At 40.6% G+C, this 18,180-nt stretch overlaps 2 protein-coding genes across 2 annotated transcripts in view; both read left to right on the top strand.

The window, feature by feature from the left end:
* LOC144655131 (uncharacterized) overlaps positions 1-18,180 on the top strand; it is a 93,858-nt gene that overhangs the window by 67,787 nt on the left and 7,891 nt on the right. The window contains exon 10 of the mRNA XM_078515345.1: positions 14,473-14,498. Within this exon, the coding sequence (XP_078371471.1) occupies positions 14,473-14,498 (26 nt within the window). The remainder of the gene's footprint in view (positions 1-14,472; positions 14,499-18,180) is intronic.
* On the top strand, positions 7,073-8,188 carry LOC144654143 (somatostatin receptor type 4-like). Its single transcript, XM_078514238.1, has one exon. It carries the CDS (start codon positions 7,199-7,201, stop codon positions 8,186-8,188), a length of 990 nt encoding a protein of 329 aa, XP_078370364.1. The 5' UTR covers positions 7,073-7,198.

The raw sequence follows: 18,180 nt of genomic DNA, 5'->3' as shown, positions 1-18,180 counted from the left end.
TGTTTTTATTGTTGACAAAAAATAGTTCTTAGCTGTCGCGATGGGCTATGTAGTGGGTCAGTGAGGGAGCGACAAGTTGAGTAGCTTGCGAGGCGATTGCGCCCGCTTTAAGAATAGGCATCGCTCGTCTTCACATATCACTTACCGCTAAGGAATAAACTAATCGTTAACTGCTCGCTGCAGAGGGTAATATAGCCTGAGTACGTTTTTAGCGCGTTTAAAAGAGTGTGCAATCGCGAGAAGGCCGTGCGAGGCCCCTCGCGCCTTTCGCGTTTCTCCCATAATACGTGCGCTAGAAAGTGCGGAAACTACGGCGCCTGCTACGCAGGCTAAATATGGTTATAATGATAGCGCAGCTCACACCGGAAAGAAAAACATCATTCGAGGGAGCGATTTGAACTCCAGCCGTTAGTTTTTAGCAGATACTTGATAGTCTAAGCTATATTCAAGTTCCGATGTTCAGGCTATAGTGCACTGTCACCTAGTTGAATTCGACATCTGGCGCGCGCGCATTTTAAATTCAAAAGTACTGCCATATCTGGTTTTCCACCCGTTTGGGGGATGACAGAGTTCTGAGCATGTACATACAAGTCATCCCGGACTCTCTCGTCTCGAGCCTGGTCTCAACCCCCATATAGAGACGGATGATAAGACGAATTATCCGTCTGTTAGCATGTCTTCAAGATGTCAATCAATCAACTTTATTAAATGAAGGTAACGGCAAATAGTAGAAACTGACAAACCAGCGGCCCTCGGATTGCAAATTAAAACTAAATTAATATAGTCAGCCTGAGACGAATTTTGCTCCATAATTCGTCTTAGCACCAAATTTTTACTTAGATCCGTCCGAGACGGATACTTCGTCTCTAGTATAAATTCGACCAATATTGGCCCGAGGTCGGGACGATACAGCGTGGTCCGTACAAATTACAATAATGTTCTCCCAGGACGGTACGGTCCAGAGCAAGCTTGGTTAATAAGAGATTTATAACACGACTGAAGAAGATATTTTTACATATTAGCGTTACCGGACGTATAAAAAGAACGAGATTCTGACCAAAGACCCATTATACATCAGGTGTTTCGGTCGGGAAAAAATTCTCAAAAGTTTATTCACAAACCACGAAAAAGTATTTTTGGTTTTCCATCCGAGTGAAGTTTACTTTTTTACTTTTGTGAGCAATGTATAAATGAATATACGGCCCAACAGATCATAACACCGCTGAATTTTCTTATGTATTTTTATTGGGCGCCATTAGTTGATTTTAGTCAATGACCCCTGACTACCTTACTCGAGTAATGAAGTTAAATAGAAGTCATGTACTTAAAGAATACCTAAAATGTAAATTAAATATATTGATGCGTGTTTTTGTGAATAAAAAACTTTTGCAGAGGAGGAACTACCAAAACGTGGAGTCAAGCATGTTGATCGATGTTGGTTGTACTGACACCGGTTTGGGTACTGTTAAGCACGACAGAGGAGACCTGCAGCAGGCCAAGGAGCATCATCAACGTGCTCTAGACATTCAGCTGAAAAAGCTTGGACCCGACCATGTTGATGTTGCCGCTACGTATAATAACTTAGCTCTTGTGCAGCGTGACTTGGGTGACCTGCAGCAGGCCAAGAAGAACTGTGAACGTGCTTTAAACATAAGGCTGAAAAAGCTTGGGCCCGACCATGTTGACGTTGCCGCTACGTATAATGACTTAGCTAATGTGCAGCGTGACTTGGGTGACCTGCAGCAAGCCAAGGAGAATCACGAACGTGCTTTAGACATTGTGCTGAAAAAGCTTGAACCCGACCATGTTAATGTCGCCGCTTCGTATAATAACTTAGCTAATGTGCAGCGTGACTTGGGTGACCTGCAGCAAGCCAAGGAGAATTACGAACGTGCTTTAGACATTCAGCTGAAAAAGCTTGGACCCGACCATGTTGATGTCGCCGCTACGTATAATAACTTAGCTAATGTGCAGCGTGACTTGGGTGACCTGCAGCAAGCCAAGGAGAATTACGAACGTGCTTTAGACATTCAGCTGAAAAGGCTTGGACCCGACCATGTTGATGTCGCCGCTACGTATAATAACTTAGCTAATGTGCAGCGTGACTTGGGTGACCTGCAGCAGGCGAAGAAGCTTTATGAACATGCTTTAGACATAAGGCTGAAAAAGCTTGGACCCGACCATGTTGATGTCGCCACTTCGTATAATAACTTAGCTGCTGTGCAGCGTGACCTGGGTGACCTGCAGCAGGCGAAGAAGCTTTGTGAACATGCTTTAGACATAAGGCTGAAAAAGCTTGGACCCGACCATGTTGATCTCGCCACTTCGTATAATATTTTAGCTAATGTGCAGCGTGACCTGGGTGACCTACAGCAGGCGAAGAAGCTTCATGAACATGCTTTAGACATAAGGCTGAAAAAGCTTGGACCCGACCATGTTGATGTCGCCACTTCGTATAATATTTTAGCTAATGTGCAGCGTGACCTGGGTGACCTACAGCAGGCGAAGAAGCTTCATGAACATGCTTTAGACATAAGGCTGAAAAAGCTTGGACCCGACCATGTTAATGTCGCCGCTTCGTATAATAACTTAGCTAATGTGCAGCATGCCTTGGGTGACCTGCAGCAGGCGAAGGAGAACTGTGAACGTGCTTTAGACATAAGGCTGAAAAAGCTTGGACCCGACCATGTTAATGTCGCCGCTTCGTATAATAACTTAGCTGATGTGCAGCATGCCTTGGGTGACCTGCAGCAGGCGAAGGAGAACTGTGAACGTGCTTTAGACATAAGGCTGAAAAAGCTTGGACCCGACCATGTTGATGTCGCCACTTCGTATAATATTTTAGCTAATGTGCAGCGTGACCTGGGTGACCTACAGCAGGCGAAGAAGCTTCATGAACATGCTTTAGACATAAGGCTGAAAAAGCTTGGACCCGACCATGTTGATGTCGCCACTTCGTATAATATTTTAGCTAATGTGCAGCGTGACCTGGGTGACCTACAGCAGGCGAAGAAGCTTCATGAACATGCTTTAGACATAAGGCTGAAAAAGCTTGGACCCGACCATGTTAATGTCGCCGCTTCGTATAATAACTTAGCTAATGTGCAGCGTGACTTGGGTGACCTGCAGCAAGCCAAGGAGAATCACGAACGTGCTTTAGACATAAGGCTGAAAAAGCTTGGACCCGACCATGTTGATGTCGCCACTTCGTATAATATTTTAGCTAATGTGCAGCGTGACCTGGGTGACCTACAGCAGGCGAAGAAGCTTCATGAACATGCTTTAGACATAAGGCTGAAAAAGCTTGGACCCGACCATGTTAACGTCGCCGCTACGTATGATAACTTAGCTGATGTGCAGCATGCCTTGGGTGACCTGCAGCAGGCGAAGGAGAACTGTGAACGTGCTTTAGACATAAGGCTGAAAAAGCTTGGACCCGACCATGTTGATGTCGCCACTTCGTATAATATTTTAGCTAATGTGCAGCGTGACCTGGGTGACCTACAGCAGGCGAAGAAGCTTTGTGAACGTGCTTTAGACATAAGGCTGAAAAAGCTTGGACCCGACCATGTTGATGTCGCCACTTCGTATAATATTTTAGCTAATGTGCAGCGTGACCTGGGTGACCTACAGCAGGCGAAGAAGCTTCATGAACATGCTTTAGACATAAGGCTGAAAAAGCTTGGACCCGACCATGTTAATGTCGCCGCTTCGTATAATAACTTAGCTAATGTGCAGCGTGACTTGGGTGACCTGCAGCAAGCCAAGGAGAATCACGAACGTGCTTTAGACATAAGGCTGAAAAAGCTTGGACCCGACCATGTTAATGTCGCCGCTACGTATAATAACTTAGCTAATTAATGTGCAGCGTGACTTGGGTGACCTGCAGCAAGCCAAGGAGAATTACGAACGTGCTTTAGACATTCAGCTGAAAAAGCTTGGACCCAACAATGTTGATGTCGCCACTTCGTATAATAACTTAGCTGCTGTGCAGCGTGACCTGGGTGACCTGCAGCAGGCGAAGAAGCTTTGTGAACATGCTTTAGACATAAGGCTGAAAAAGCTTGGACCCTACCATGTTGATGTTGCACGTACAAAAGATAACTTAGCCGCTGTGCAGCGTGACTTGGATGACCTGCAGCAAGGCAAGGAGTCTCGAGGACGTGCTTTTGACATTAAGAAGAAAAAGCTTGAACCTGAGGATGTTGATGTTGCACCTACTGACGATAACATAGCTGCTATACAGCGTGACTTGGGTGACATGCAGCAGGGCAAGAAGCCTCAACGACGTGCTTTTGACATAAGGCAGAAAAAACTTGGACCTAAGGATGTTGACGATGCACCTACTGACGATAACATAGCTGCTGTACAGCGTGACTTGGGTGATCTGCAGCAGGGCAAGAAGCCTCAACTTCTAGACATTGGGGAGGATGTTGATGTTGCGCAAACTTACAACGAGTTGGGTGTTGGTCAACGTGACTTGGGTAATGTGAAACAAGAGAAGAAAACTTCAGGGATATGTTCAATACATTAGTCTGAGCAAGCTTGTCGATATTCTACGTAATTAGCCATGTTCAAAACGAGCAGAGGACTGGGTACGAATATTCAATATCGATTGGATTGAAAAACTGGGCCTGTGATCTGAAAGAGCATCCAAATATTAGTAATTCAACCAAATTTGAGAGTTATTGGTTTAAACGCAAAGGCATGGTACTCTTCTAAAAATCGTTAAAATAAGATAGCTTTGTGTGGATTGCCGAGGTGGGGACAGCTGTCCCTCCAATCCATACTAAGCTCTCTTATTTTAATTAGCAATTTCTAAAAGTGAACCATACCTATGCGTTTAAACCAATATTAATCAAATTCTGTAAATAAACTAATTTTTGGATGCTCTTTCAGGTGACAGGCCCAATTTTTCAATCCAATCGATATTGAATATTCGTACCAAGTCCCCCGCTCGTTTCGAACATGGCTAATTGCACCAACTTGGGTGTTCGAATGGGGTAGCCTGAACCAGATTTTTGTAACGTGCTTTAGACTTCCTTCCTGAAGAAACGTTCGTATGATCTTCGAAGATTTGCTTCTCGGGCTAATATTTGTTTTTATAACATCAAATTCCCGCGGGGGAACTATCAGCCGTAGTAACTTTATTTAATTTTTGTCGTGTCATCATTCTCGAGTTCTTATCTTGTATTTTATCTTCTGTATTATGTATTTTAGCATTTTAACCATTTTTAGCATTTTATAGCAATACAGTGGAACCCCGATATAACGATATGCCAAGGGGGCAGTAAAATTATATCGTTATATCGAGGAATCGTTATATCGGGGTTCCGTCCCATACATTTTATTATTGCCGGGACATAACATATTCATCGTTATATCGGGAATATCGTTATATCGAAGATCGTTATATCGGGGTTCCACTGTATTTAGATTTTGCTATTTTTAATTTATTTTTATAGTGTCCCCTTTTAGTGGTTTTTACTGCTATTTTAGTGATAGACACTTATATAAAGGTATCCATCAATCCGTCCATCCGTCGGTCCATCAATCCATTCATTCATTCATCCACCCATCCATTCCTCCCTTCCTTCCTTCCTTCCTTCCTTCCTTCCTTCCTTTCTTCCTTCCTTCCTTCCTTCCTTTCTTCCTTCCTTCCTTCCTTCCTTTCTTCCTTCCTTCCTTCCTTCCTTTCTTCCTTCCTTCCTTCCTTCCTTCCTTCATTCATTCAATGTTGCAGTCTACATGTATCAAAGTTAAGACAAGCTTTAGGCAGGAAATATAAACAACTTTCCGTCTTTATAAGTTTAGAGAAGCTTAGCGAGAAAAAAAGATAACCTTGCGTCCTATCCTTACGGTACAATAGCTTCACCTTACACCTACTGGCTTATGGTGTCACAAGATTTTAGTAACACCAGACTCTGTACATATATTGTTACGATATCGAACAGAAAGCAAGCAATTTTACTCAAATTACTCAATTTTACTCAAATAAACGCCACGGCGCCTATTAAATTTTTTTGTGTCTCAGGTGCAGCGCTTATTCGAAGGCGCCGCTTATTTAAAATTTGGACGCCACAAAGAATGTAATATTTTACAGTAATTAAAAGTAACGTCGTTTGATTGTCAGTATTCGTCTCTTGCTGAAGAGAGAAGTGGCGCTAACTGTCTTGGCAAAGTTCGCGGCCTTCACAACATTTACAGAACGACGTATTTTAAGAATGTTGATTGGAAAACTAATGGGCGAGCGGTTGTTTTTAGTGCTGTTTTTAACGGAATTCCTTGAATAAGCGCCGCATCGGAACTAAGGCTCTTATTCGGGGGCGGCGCTTAGTAACTTTTCTGTCCCGCTTATTCGAGGGTGGTGCTCATTCAAGTAAATACGGTAAAGCTGCTAAAATGTCGAGAAGCCAGGTTATAAATAAAAACCTTTTTACATCTAACTTGTCATTATAGAATACGTTTTTCTTCGTTGAATTTCTACTTCTTTGACAGTCGTTTGTTCGCAACCTCTCAGGTTCTCGGCGTTGAACAAAAAATTTAACTTTTTCTTGTCACATATTTTAATATATAAATTTGGGTGGCAAGTTTTCACTATAGTTCAATTTTAATCATTACAAATCAATGGCGTAAACTCAGTATTTTATTTTTCATCTTCTTTAGCATTTGGTAAAAGCCGCCCAAATTTTATCAGTTCAAATATATTTAATCAATCTATTCTCACCTCAACAGTACCCTTTCCCAGTCTTCCCATGTAAAAATAACAACGTGACTGGTTTCAATAACCCATCCTCATAAACATAGATCCTTTTGTTAAAATGCAATGTCCTTGACGTTCGTTAGTCATATCTGTGTGCTTTGGTCATCAGCCTATTTACATGGAAAACATGTTGATATTAGTAAGCCAATCAAAACTGAAATAAAAGGTTATCATTTAAGTGACGCACTATGTAGGTTTACTCAGCTTAACCAGGGGTATCTCTCGCTAATACAATAAACTCTTACCTTAATAAATAAAAATGTTAAGATTTACACCTAATGATCAGTACATATAGTGCACCACCTTTAATTTTCTGTTATAAGAAGTGCGAGAGTTTACGAGCTTCAGTTCTTTAGCACGCCCTTGTTAATTCGTTGTTGGCAAAGCAGACGGTCTCCCAGGGTTGTGCGAAAATTCTTATTTTTCTGCTTGAAAATGGATTTCTTTGTTTCAATCATAACTGGCGTTTCCATTGCAATTCTCATTTGCAATGTTGTTGGCAACGTTCTCGTCATTCTGGTTATAAAGAAAAACAAGAAATTGCGCAATGCTAACACATACCTTCTCGCCAACCTCGCTTCGTCGGATTTGGCTTTCGCCGTTCTTACTTTCGTCGACATTTTCCTACTCTCAAACCAGTCTGTTCAGTCTGCTTATTCGTTCGCTGAATTCATTTTCCACGCTTTGGCTTCCATTTACATTTTAGTTGCTCTGGCGGTTGAGAGGTATTTTGCGATTCTGAAACCCTTTGTGCACTTTACAAGAGCAGTGAAATCGCTTATGTGCAAAGTTCTTCTCGCAATATGGATCCTCGCTGGTGTTTTGAGCGCGCCGGGATATCCTATCGCCGCTCTCAGTAAAGAGTACGCCTGGGAAAACGCCATGATGAATGTAACTATTAAAACGCCCGCCTGGTTTGATGCTCTAAACATGAGTTACTCTTTTGCGCTCTTCACATTTGGTCTTATTTTACCGAGTGCTGTGATGATTTTCTGTTATTCGCGGGTTATTTATCACGTGTGGTTCAACACGGAAGCCAACAGAGCGACAAATCTTGCTCTTTTACAGTCGCGACGCAAATTGACAAAACTTTTTATTATTGTTACTGTAATATTCATAGTTACATGGACTCCTGCATTCGGAAGACTTATCGTTACACAATTTGTGAAAAACGAAAATTCCTGGAAGTTCGAGTTATTTTCTATCTTACTTGCTATGTTCGGTTCAACAGCCAATCCTGTGATTTACTCATTTCGCTGTCCCAGATTTCGACAGGAAGTTGTCAAGTTGCTACCATTTCGATGTTTTAAAAGAAATAGACGGCAAAAGGTTACCAAGTCTTTGACTGCAAACAGTTATTCACTGACGGAAACGAAGAGGACACAAGCTACTATTGAACCCATTTCAATTTCATTTGGTGTCTGAATTCTACTGGACAATCACTGACTCCACATATTAATAATTTTACTGAGAAGTCATAGACAGACAGACAGGCTGTCCTCACTGTCGTCTGAGTAAATACATTGTCTAATAAGCGGACGACAAAGCACACGTAGTTGGGTTGGTCTGGAATTATACGGTGTTACGAAGAACTGCTTGTGAAAAGAATCAGTCTTGCCCTGTAGAAGGAAGGAAATCATTTATTGCCTTGTAACAGGTGGTTTTCACTTAGGGCCTGTTTACATGATTCCGGAATGACTTTCATTCCGGAACGAGTTCATTCCATCGCCATACATTTCTCTGTATCTGTTTACATGATACCGAGACGAAAGTCAAGTCATTCCGGAATGAGTTCGTTCCGGTTTTCATTCCGGAATGAAAGTTTCGTTCTGGAATGACATTTCATTCTGGTATCATGTAAACACAGAACGAATTTCGTTCCGAGATGAAATCGCAACTCATGAAACCGCATACGGACTCCACAGTTTGAATTCAAAGCGAAAACTCGTAAAAGCATTTACTGTTTAGCCCAAAGAAGCAGCTCTATGGTCAAATTACTCGTTAAAATTGCAGATACGGCCATTAATGGGCACAAAACATGTTTTGCGCGAAACATGCGCCATCTTGTTTTGATCTCGCGTGAACACCGCGCACGTGAAAATGCCTTTGGTTGAACCCGTCGACTCTGTCATGTAAATGCAGAACGAACTTCATTCCGGAACGAGTTTCGTTCCAGAATGAAAGTCATTCCGGAATCATGTAAACAGGCCCTTAGTGGTGGTTAAAAACATTATTCAAACTCTGCATGCATTGCATGCCTGTAATGATAACTATTAACTATTCTAGCTCTCTGCACGCATTACTTGCCTATGATTAAAACTAGTATACATAAATGGTAGAAATGCTGCCAGGGGGAAAAATGCTGTAGTATCAACATACTGCGAAGGACACTTATTGAAAGAACTCTTAAATAACACTATAAAACACAGGGAGCAGAACAAACGAACGGAAATCCGCTGCGATTACGCAACAGACTATTGAACGAGTTTCCCGCTGGCTTAACCGTCGCGTAAACAAAAAGATCGGATAACGTATGACAAGCGCTACGAAATAGATCGAACATTTTGATATTTACAATGGTCGAATTTGGCTCCTCTGCTCCCTGTGTATAAAACAGACCTTTTGTTTACAACAACTATGTACGTTCCAAAGTCAATATTTTGCAGTTTAAGTGTTTCTCTCAATTCAGAAGAATCAACTGTTGTCTATCAGCTGTGAGAGGGAAAGTACATCTCCACCGAACGTTCCCGTCGAGTCGTTGAGTTATTTCAGGAGAAACCTTTCAAGTTCGCACACGAAGAAGGGCAGTTTATCCTCAAACGATGCAGAAATAACATCAATTTTCAATAGCAAGACTATCTTGACTATCGTTGACGATAAAGCGATTGCAGTTGGAGTTTTGTACTTTGTAGATGGAAGAAATTTCTCATGCCTGCTCCTCACAGAACGTGGGCATAGGTGAGTGAGCGATTTGACAACTGTTATGAGCCTGGGATTGGGGGGGGGGGGGTACTCAGGTATGTTTTGGGTGGGTATGTGCCGCCCGGGTCTCCAAAGTAGCACCCCGTTTTAGAAAGAACTTGCATTCAAAATGATACCCCGTTCTAGAAAAAGTTTAATTTTTTAACAGTCTGTTTTGGCTGCTGATAATTTGAAACATTCGTGAGAAATATCATAAAAATAAATATCATACCCCATTCTGGAAATTGTCTCTAAAATGGATACTGTATTCTAGATCGGGAGCTCAAAACCATGACCCTGTTGGGTGGCACATACCTGTATACCTGTATAGGTATTTTGGGTGAGTACCCCCCTGCCGGGTTATGAGGCCCTGCCAGGACAGGGGTTGGGGTGGTGGTGAATGGTACCATATTGCCTGTCTGAATTTTAAATGCCTCAGTGTTTTATCATACTTTATATCGCCTTGACATTGCTGTTGACAATTTGGCAAGAAAGGTTGTCTTTTGTCGTGATTTCATTCTATGACTGCTGTTGCTTCTCTTTAATTAGGCCCCATGGACTGTCCAAATTTACCCCAGCAGGGCCTCAACTATCTCCCTGTGATAAAGGCTCTAACCATTTTATTGGGTTTACTAACAAATTTTTAATGGTATTTAGTGACTCTTTTGACCATCTATGCATTGATTTAGCCCAGTGACCCAGTGTGAGAATTTTAAACAGAAGATCTCAGCGAATTTCAAATGTGGCCTTACCTATGTCTGGTCTCGCACCCTTTACCTTAATAATTTGTGATTAATGTGCACAAGTACTATTGAAGTATATATGGCTGACACTAGAGGTTGTCCCCTCCCTGCCCCCTCCCGGCCTCAAAATGTTTCTTTAACTTCTCAGTAATGTCCTGACTGTTAATTAAGTAACACCTTAATTACTTCTCTCAAAGCAAGTTAAAACCCATTTATGTTGCACAACAACAACGACATAACACCAGAAACATATAACCCCAGACCAGACCAACACTCAGGGTCTTAAAATAACTGAAGAGTCAATGTGCTCAGTCCCTTAAATGTATAATTACATCTGCCAATAGTTAGACATTCTAGTCTTCTTGGAAAAGGATGATTAAAGCTGTAGGTCCGCTCTTCTGTATCCTCGATCAGTCTTATAGCAGGGGATGTGAAAGAACCCACACGCTATTCACAAAGAGTAGGGCATGTCAAGCTCCCGGTGTAGTGGTCTGGCCTTTGTGTGTAAATTACATGTGTACAGCACATTTGAATGCCCAATACTATCACTGTGCCGAATTCGGTGCTTCATCTACCCAAAGGATGCAGAAATTTTAAAAATTCCAACTAGTGTGAGGAAAGAGGGAAGGTCCTTTTCAGCAAGCTATATCCGGGGGGGGGGGGGGGGGTCATCGCAAAGTGTGAGGCAGCAAGGCGTGCGATCCATTCCGGTTAGCCTAAATAGCCTTCGGTTAACCCTACATGGCACTCCAGTTAGTGTAAATAGCACTCCATTTAGCCTACAGTTTAAGCTTAGGTAGCTTGTGGTTAGTCTTTTTTTTTTGGAACAACACAGTATACTTTATACCTATATTAAAGCCCCAATTTTAACATAATATATGGTATATCCAATTTTAAATCCCCCTGTATACTGTATATATCTAAAAACCCTGGCCGACCCTGATTTCTGCCTCGCTGTCTCACCTCACATGCCTTGTCGCTCACACATTCGTGAGACTCATCCTGGGTTATAGTTACCAGAAACAGAAAAGTAACTATCACCGAGCAGTTTTAAAGTTGTTGAGCCTTGGAACATCAAATTGTATAGTATTTTAACAGACTTACTGGGGTAGCTGTGGTAGTCAGAATATACCAAAGACACCTAAAGTACTGAAGTACTGTAAACCACCTTAACTGTATAATATAATTATTTCTCCTTGTAGTAAAACAAGGCACACCCGCATATGACGAATTGGAGGACTTGGGTGAAAAAATTGAAGGAAAGTGGAAAAAGCTTGGCCGTCGGCTGCACATCGACGATGCAAAGCTTCAAGAAATACATGAAGCTCATGACCAGCTGTCTGAAAAGGGATATCACATGTTAAGGCACTGGAAACAAGAAAACGGTTCTGCTGCGACATATCAGGCTTTACGCAATGCATTACAACATAGACGTGTACAGCGTCAAGACTTGGCAGAGCAGTTTTGTTACATTCATGGTAATTATTTTTTCTAAAGGAAAGGGCTTCCATTTGAAAGGGATACTAGAGGACTCAACTGCAGTCACTTTATAAGTCCTTAGAGTTTTAAATTAAGGTCTCACACGTTTAGGACAGAATGCCATTATTTTTAGCCATCAAGGTCTTGTTTAGGATTTGCACATGAAGAAATTAAAAACACTGTTTGCGGTCTTAAGACCAACCAAGCATGAAAATTTTATCTTTTAGGGTTCAAAAAAACTTGAGCCAATATTTCCCAGATGGGTCTTCTTAAGGAGTTTAATTCAAATTTTCCAGCAAGCATCCATGATCCTTTCATATCCCCCGGGTAATTTTCACAATGTTAAAATTAATGATTGATGTGCTGAACTCTGCGTTATAAACTCTGTTTTGTATTAATATTTTGTGACAGAGAATGTTGGTATTTTTGGAATTTAATAAAGAGCGATTATTATTATTATCATTATTACTATTTATAATTATTATTATTATTATTATTATTATTATTATTATTACTATTATTATCATTATTAGAAATAAGGCCATATCTATAAATATCAATTTTTAAAAACAATTTTTTCAAGTTATAATCCATTTCCATTCTAGCCATCCGCAGTCAATTGAGGTTTGTCAACAGTTTTAGTGCTCTCATTAATATTAATAGAAATTGTTAATAAAAATGGGCCTTTTAATGTTTCCTACGACACAAATATATATTTTGGCTGTTCAAATAGTGTTATAATCTGTGACACAGCCCCTTTTAAATCGACCCACAACATATCCATTGGAACCGATTGGGTACCTCTGATCCATTTCTTTTTAGTCATCATTACATATCTTTATTTATAGGAGCCTGTGCCATTCAGCTGCCAGCTGTTCCAGTACCAGAAGAAAAAGAGACAAGAAAAATCCCGCCTGCTACTGCAGCTTCATGTGAGATTGGAGCTTCAAGCAAAGATAAAAAAGAATCAAGTAAAGTAAGAAGTGGTCTGAAACGGAAAAGATTGAAACCAAATCCTGAACGAGGTATGTCTAACAACAGAAGATTTTCATGTTGAGGATTATGTCCAAATTATATTACAAAGTACATGATATTCCAATTTGATTATGTTAATTGTTTCTTAACAAATTGCTCCGCATTTTATAAATATTTTGTTTCTTAAAAACTGTCTCTGTATGTAGTTGATAATTTTTATTTTGTAAAAATTTGTTTATATTTTTCTGCCGGCCATATTTTTTGTCATGCCTCCTACTTTAAACTTAGCAGCACCTCCCCTCATAAAAAAAGAACGGTCCCCTAGCTATCAACAAGCTAATTATCGTTGCTGTTGTTTCAGGTAATTTGTCTTTTAAGATTAGGTGTGCTAGTGCTGTAAGCAGAAACTCAGAAAAACACGATCCTAAACAAGCAAGAAAAAAGGTGGACTGCTATATGGGAGAAAAAGTTGACGAGGGAAAGAGAACGTTCGATATATATTCGCACAAAGGACTAAAAGACTTTTACGCGTACTTACGAGGACATCTTGACATCTTGATAGAAAGCTCTGAAAACAGTAGCATTAAAATAACTGTGAAATGCCGTACCCTGGATATTCTTGAACGGCTGTGGGATGATTATCGCTCTGGTCACCTAAATGCAAAAGCCGAGGAGTATCTTATTACAGAGAAGGTTAAGGACGAGCTTGATATGGAGACCATAACGCTTACAACAACTATATTGGAGGAGGACTACTTGGCTTGCAGGTTGTCTTTAATGGAAATTTCAGGTACGTTTTTGATTTAACATACTCCCCAGCGTTTCTCAGAGACCTAATAGTTTATGCATGCAGTAGGCTTTGTTTCAATATGCTGCCCTTTTGGAGTCTCCTGAAGTCTAATCCCGCTTTTCGTCTACAGAAAGTGCGTAGAGGGCAGAGAAACGAGTGGATTATCTCTACGTCAGCAATACTAATAATTGTTCTCATCTTTAATTTAATTAACAACATTTCAAAAGTTGAATAAAAAAAACCATGAGTGCTGTAAGCACATGACCTACAAACAACAAACAGCTGCAAGTGTTTTTGCACGTCAGTATTACCATCATTTGCGGCAACATGTTGAACAAAGTTGAACTCGTGTCTACTTGGCGCAACATGTTGCCGCAACTTGCAATACGGGTGGCAATACTCGCAACAACACTTTACAACTTGCAATGCAACAATGTTGCGAGACAAGTTGAAAAAAAAAAGAACACCCGTATTATTTGGCCTTAAGGCTCATCTGTTTCATTCGCCATCGCCTCGTTTCCAGATGCCAGACTCTTATTGTGAGGAAAAATGGGTGCCAAAGGGAGGAATGGAAGTCTCTTCTTTTCTTTCCCCTTCCCATGGTCCCTCGCACTTTGCGCTCGTCACTAGCTTGTTGCTCGCGCTTCCCGGTCGATGTCCGTTGTTCCCAGAAAAATGCAAAGCGCCTGAGGAGGAGACTGTCATACATCTTACATTATTCCACCTAGCTCCAAATTAAACCAATTATTTTCTTTTTTCAGTTGAAGCAAGTGCTGATGATGGACAGGTTGAGCTAAAAGGAGACTTTGAATCGAGAGAACACGAGTTTTTAGAGGAACTCGAAGAGTCGACAGGTTAGAGACACTTCTCCATTCTGGTAGCAAAGTATTTGTAAAAAAAAAAAACATTTCAAGTGGCTGCTATGTCTGCATCATATCTGCGCCTAAGAACCTGATTTCTTAGACTTAAGCAATGAACCCCGTCACTTGTAATAGTACTGTAAAGGACACGTTTTTATATAATTTACTAGCTAGTCTTAAAACTATGGCATAAGTTGAGAAAAATACTAAAAATACTGAAGTAGCATACGAGGCGATTGCGTCCGCTTGGGAACAGGCATTTTTGGTCCTTACATATTACTAGCCGCCAAAAAAAATGATCGTTAACAAATCACAACAGATAGTGATACATGGCGTACTTCACGCTTCGTCATTTGAGTAAATAATAATGGTTAATAACGGGAAGTGGTATTCATCGTTCTTCATCGTTCGAAGTGCCATTAATATTCCCAGGCGCTAGAAAAAAAAAAGAGGAGACTGGGTACTTGTTAGCCTACGAACGCAGACGTATTTCCGGCTGTTGTTTCTCTTTGTCGAAAAATAATAATAAGTTAGTTTTTTCCTCTCAATGATTTTAACACCCCCATATAAAACGACTCATAGTATTTTTCAATTAAAGGTGATTTCAGTCCATTCTGCATAGCCTCGGGGTTTTGTTTTTAGTATTTTTCTCAACTGAAAACTACTTCTTAGCCGTCGCGATTGGCTATGTGGTGAGTCAGCGAGTCAGTGAGGAAGCGATATCAAATCAGATCAGTGGAGGCTACTGTCATGAACCAATCAAACTGCCCTTTCTGAAGTAGCATACGAGGCGATTGCGTCCGCTTGGGAACAGGCATTTTTGGTCCTTACATATTACTAGCCGTTAACAAATCACAACAGATAGTGATACATGGCGTACTTCACGCTTCGTCATTTGAGTAAGCGATTTGGACTCTGGCCGTTGGTTTTTTAGCAGATACTGGAGAGTCTAAGCTTTTTATGACTATTTGCAGAATTTAATATAGGAGTATCGTAGCTAAGGCAGATTCACTCGTTCCGTCCTTCGTTTCCTGTAAACATTTTGTGATTCCGCTGACCATCCATGTTGTAACGCATTCAAATTACTTTCGTTTCATTGGCTTTTGCGTCACGGACATGGGTTCGTATTAATTTTGACTGAAAATGCTCCCGTTTCACTTAAAGTTCGTCAAGGAAGGTTTATGGCGAAGAAAAATAGGCGCGCAAGAGAGGAAGGGAAGGCAAAAGTAATTATCTACTCTTTTGTCTTCTCATGGTACCCACACAGCGGAAAAACGCAGCGCGCGTGCGCAGTTACTGTGCAATTCCCGCCAAAATTCTCTATACAAACTTCCGCAAACTTTCGCTTTAAACCCAAAAGTTAACGCCGTCCCTGTAAAGTTAAGGTTTATACGCCGCTTATGGATTGGAAATTTGATAATTCATCTTCACTGAGTGTCCCAGCTTGAACTGTTCTTTCACCGTACTATTATTTCTTTAACAAATTCTTGCAAAAGTTTGCCCATTTTCGAGTCAAAAGTTCGAGGCGGCGAAAACCGGATGTGACGTCAATTTTTGCGTTTGACTGCTGCAAACATGGTACCTGGCACTTCACATTCGTTACCAGTCGCTCGCGATTTCCGGTCGTTGTCCGTTGTTCTCGGCAAAAGTGCGAAGCGCCTGAGGAGAAGGCTGTCATTCGCCTGGTTACTGGTGTATTATAGCAACCTAATTCAAAATTAAACCAATTATTTTTTTTTTTTTAGTTCAAGCAAGTGTTGTTGAGGGACAGGTTTTAGAATCGAGAGAACACGAGTTTATAGAGAAACTGAAAGAGCCGACAGGTAAGAGACCATTCTTCAAACTGGTAGCAAGGTGGAGAGTTTTGTACTAAAAAAAAAACATTTCAAGTGGCTGATATGTGATTGTCAGCATAATATCCATGCCTAAGGACCTAATCTAATAATCTAATGTACAGTTAAAGATAAAATAAAATTATCCTAACTGTTATAAATGGGCTACGTATAAAAAGGGTTTTATGACTGCAGGCCCGTAGGGAGGGGGGTGCGATGGGTGCGTCCGCACCTCCCCACGAGCCTTGGAAGTCCGCTCATTGTGAAAAAAAAAATACAACAAAATAAATAAATAAATAAATAATAATGGTTAATAACGGGAAGTGGTATTCCTGTACTCTGACTGTTCAGTTACATTCGATATGGTCCTTTGGGTTGAAGGTCCACCATTTGAAGATTCGTGTGGTATATTTTTGGCCAAATTGTGTGATATTTCTAGGTTAATTTCAACTATACATTCTACTAAATGTTCTTCATCGTTCGAAGTGCCATTAATATTCCCAGGCGCTAGAAAAAAAAAGAGGAGACTGGGTACTTGTTAGCCTACGAACGCAGACGTATTTCCGGCTGTTGTTTCTCTTTGTCGAAAAATAATAATAAGTTAGTTTTCGACAAAGAGAAACGACAGCCAGAAATACATCTGCGTTCGCAGGCTAGGTACTTGTTGGACTTGGAAGCACCCAAGAAGGTTGGAGCTTGCCACAGTGCTAAAAGATCAACAAACCGACTCTTAGGCTGACTTATTTAATTACCATTTGACACTGAAATAACCAAACCTATCTTTTTCCTGCCTTCCTTTTATGTACTGCCGTCATTGTTAGCTATTCATTGTAAATTACGTTTACAAGGTTTTGTTTCTAAAAAGTACGTTTTTAAATTTAAAAAATGTACCAGCTAGACTATTGTCATTGCTAACTTCACTTTTACCTGCCATGTTTCCTTACAAACTGTCTTCAAAATGCACGAAATGCCGTCTCAGATAACCTATTTTTTCATGAAAAATCCTGGTTACGTGCCTGATGAGTCCATAATATTCTGCCTGAAATAAGTTAAACTGTTCGCATCTGTTAGAGTCTGAGGAAGTTCATTCCAACGCCGAGTAGCTCTGAATACAAATGACTGCTGGCCGGTAGCTGTTTTGAATAGCGGTACATCCAACTTGTTTCTGTGTCTGGAAAGTGTTGATGAGGGACAGGTTGAGCGGTTGAGACTGAGAATGAGGTTGAGAAATGAATATATCCCCACGAGGCTCAGAAAAAATCAGCGTGTTCTAAGAGAAATAGAAGGAATCTAGGCGAAGCTCTCGTTTTATGAAAGTGTTTTAGGAACACCGGCTGTTTTAGAAAGTGTGTTAGGGTGAGTCTTGTCTGAGTCGTGACGTCACTCGAGCGCTTACATACATACATACATACATACATACATACATACATACATACATACATACATACATACATACATACATACATACATACATACATACATACATACATACATACATACATACATACATACATACATACATACATACATACATACATACATACATACATACATACATACATACATACATACATACATACATACATACATACATACATACATACATACATACATACATACATACATACATACATACATACATACATACAAACAATTTAATTGCGCTCCCTGAAAAGGGCTTTTCAGCAGCAATGTAAAAAAAAACATGACGTTTCGGCGACGACATGTCACCATTATCAAATGCAAATTTTACATGGTACAGAACGATATTTATAGA

This window comes from Oculina patagonica, chromosome 5 (assembly GCF_052425735.1).
Source record: "Oculina patagonica isolate OP01 chromosome 5, crgOcupat, whole genome shotgun sequence".
NCBI classification, from domain to species: domain Eukaryota; kingdom Metazoa; phylum Cnidaria; class Anthozoa; order Scleractinia; family Oculinidae; genus Oculina; species Oculina patagonica.
The sequence above is the reverse complement of the archived record's forward strand: the minus strand, read 5'-3'. Positions and strand labels throughout refer to the sequence as shown.

Coding starts and splice junctions, on each gene's coding strand:
- LOC144654143 (XM_078514238.1), top strand. CDS start 7,199: ATGGATTTCTTTGTTTCAATCATAACTGGCGTTTCCATTGCAATTCTC.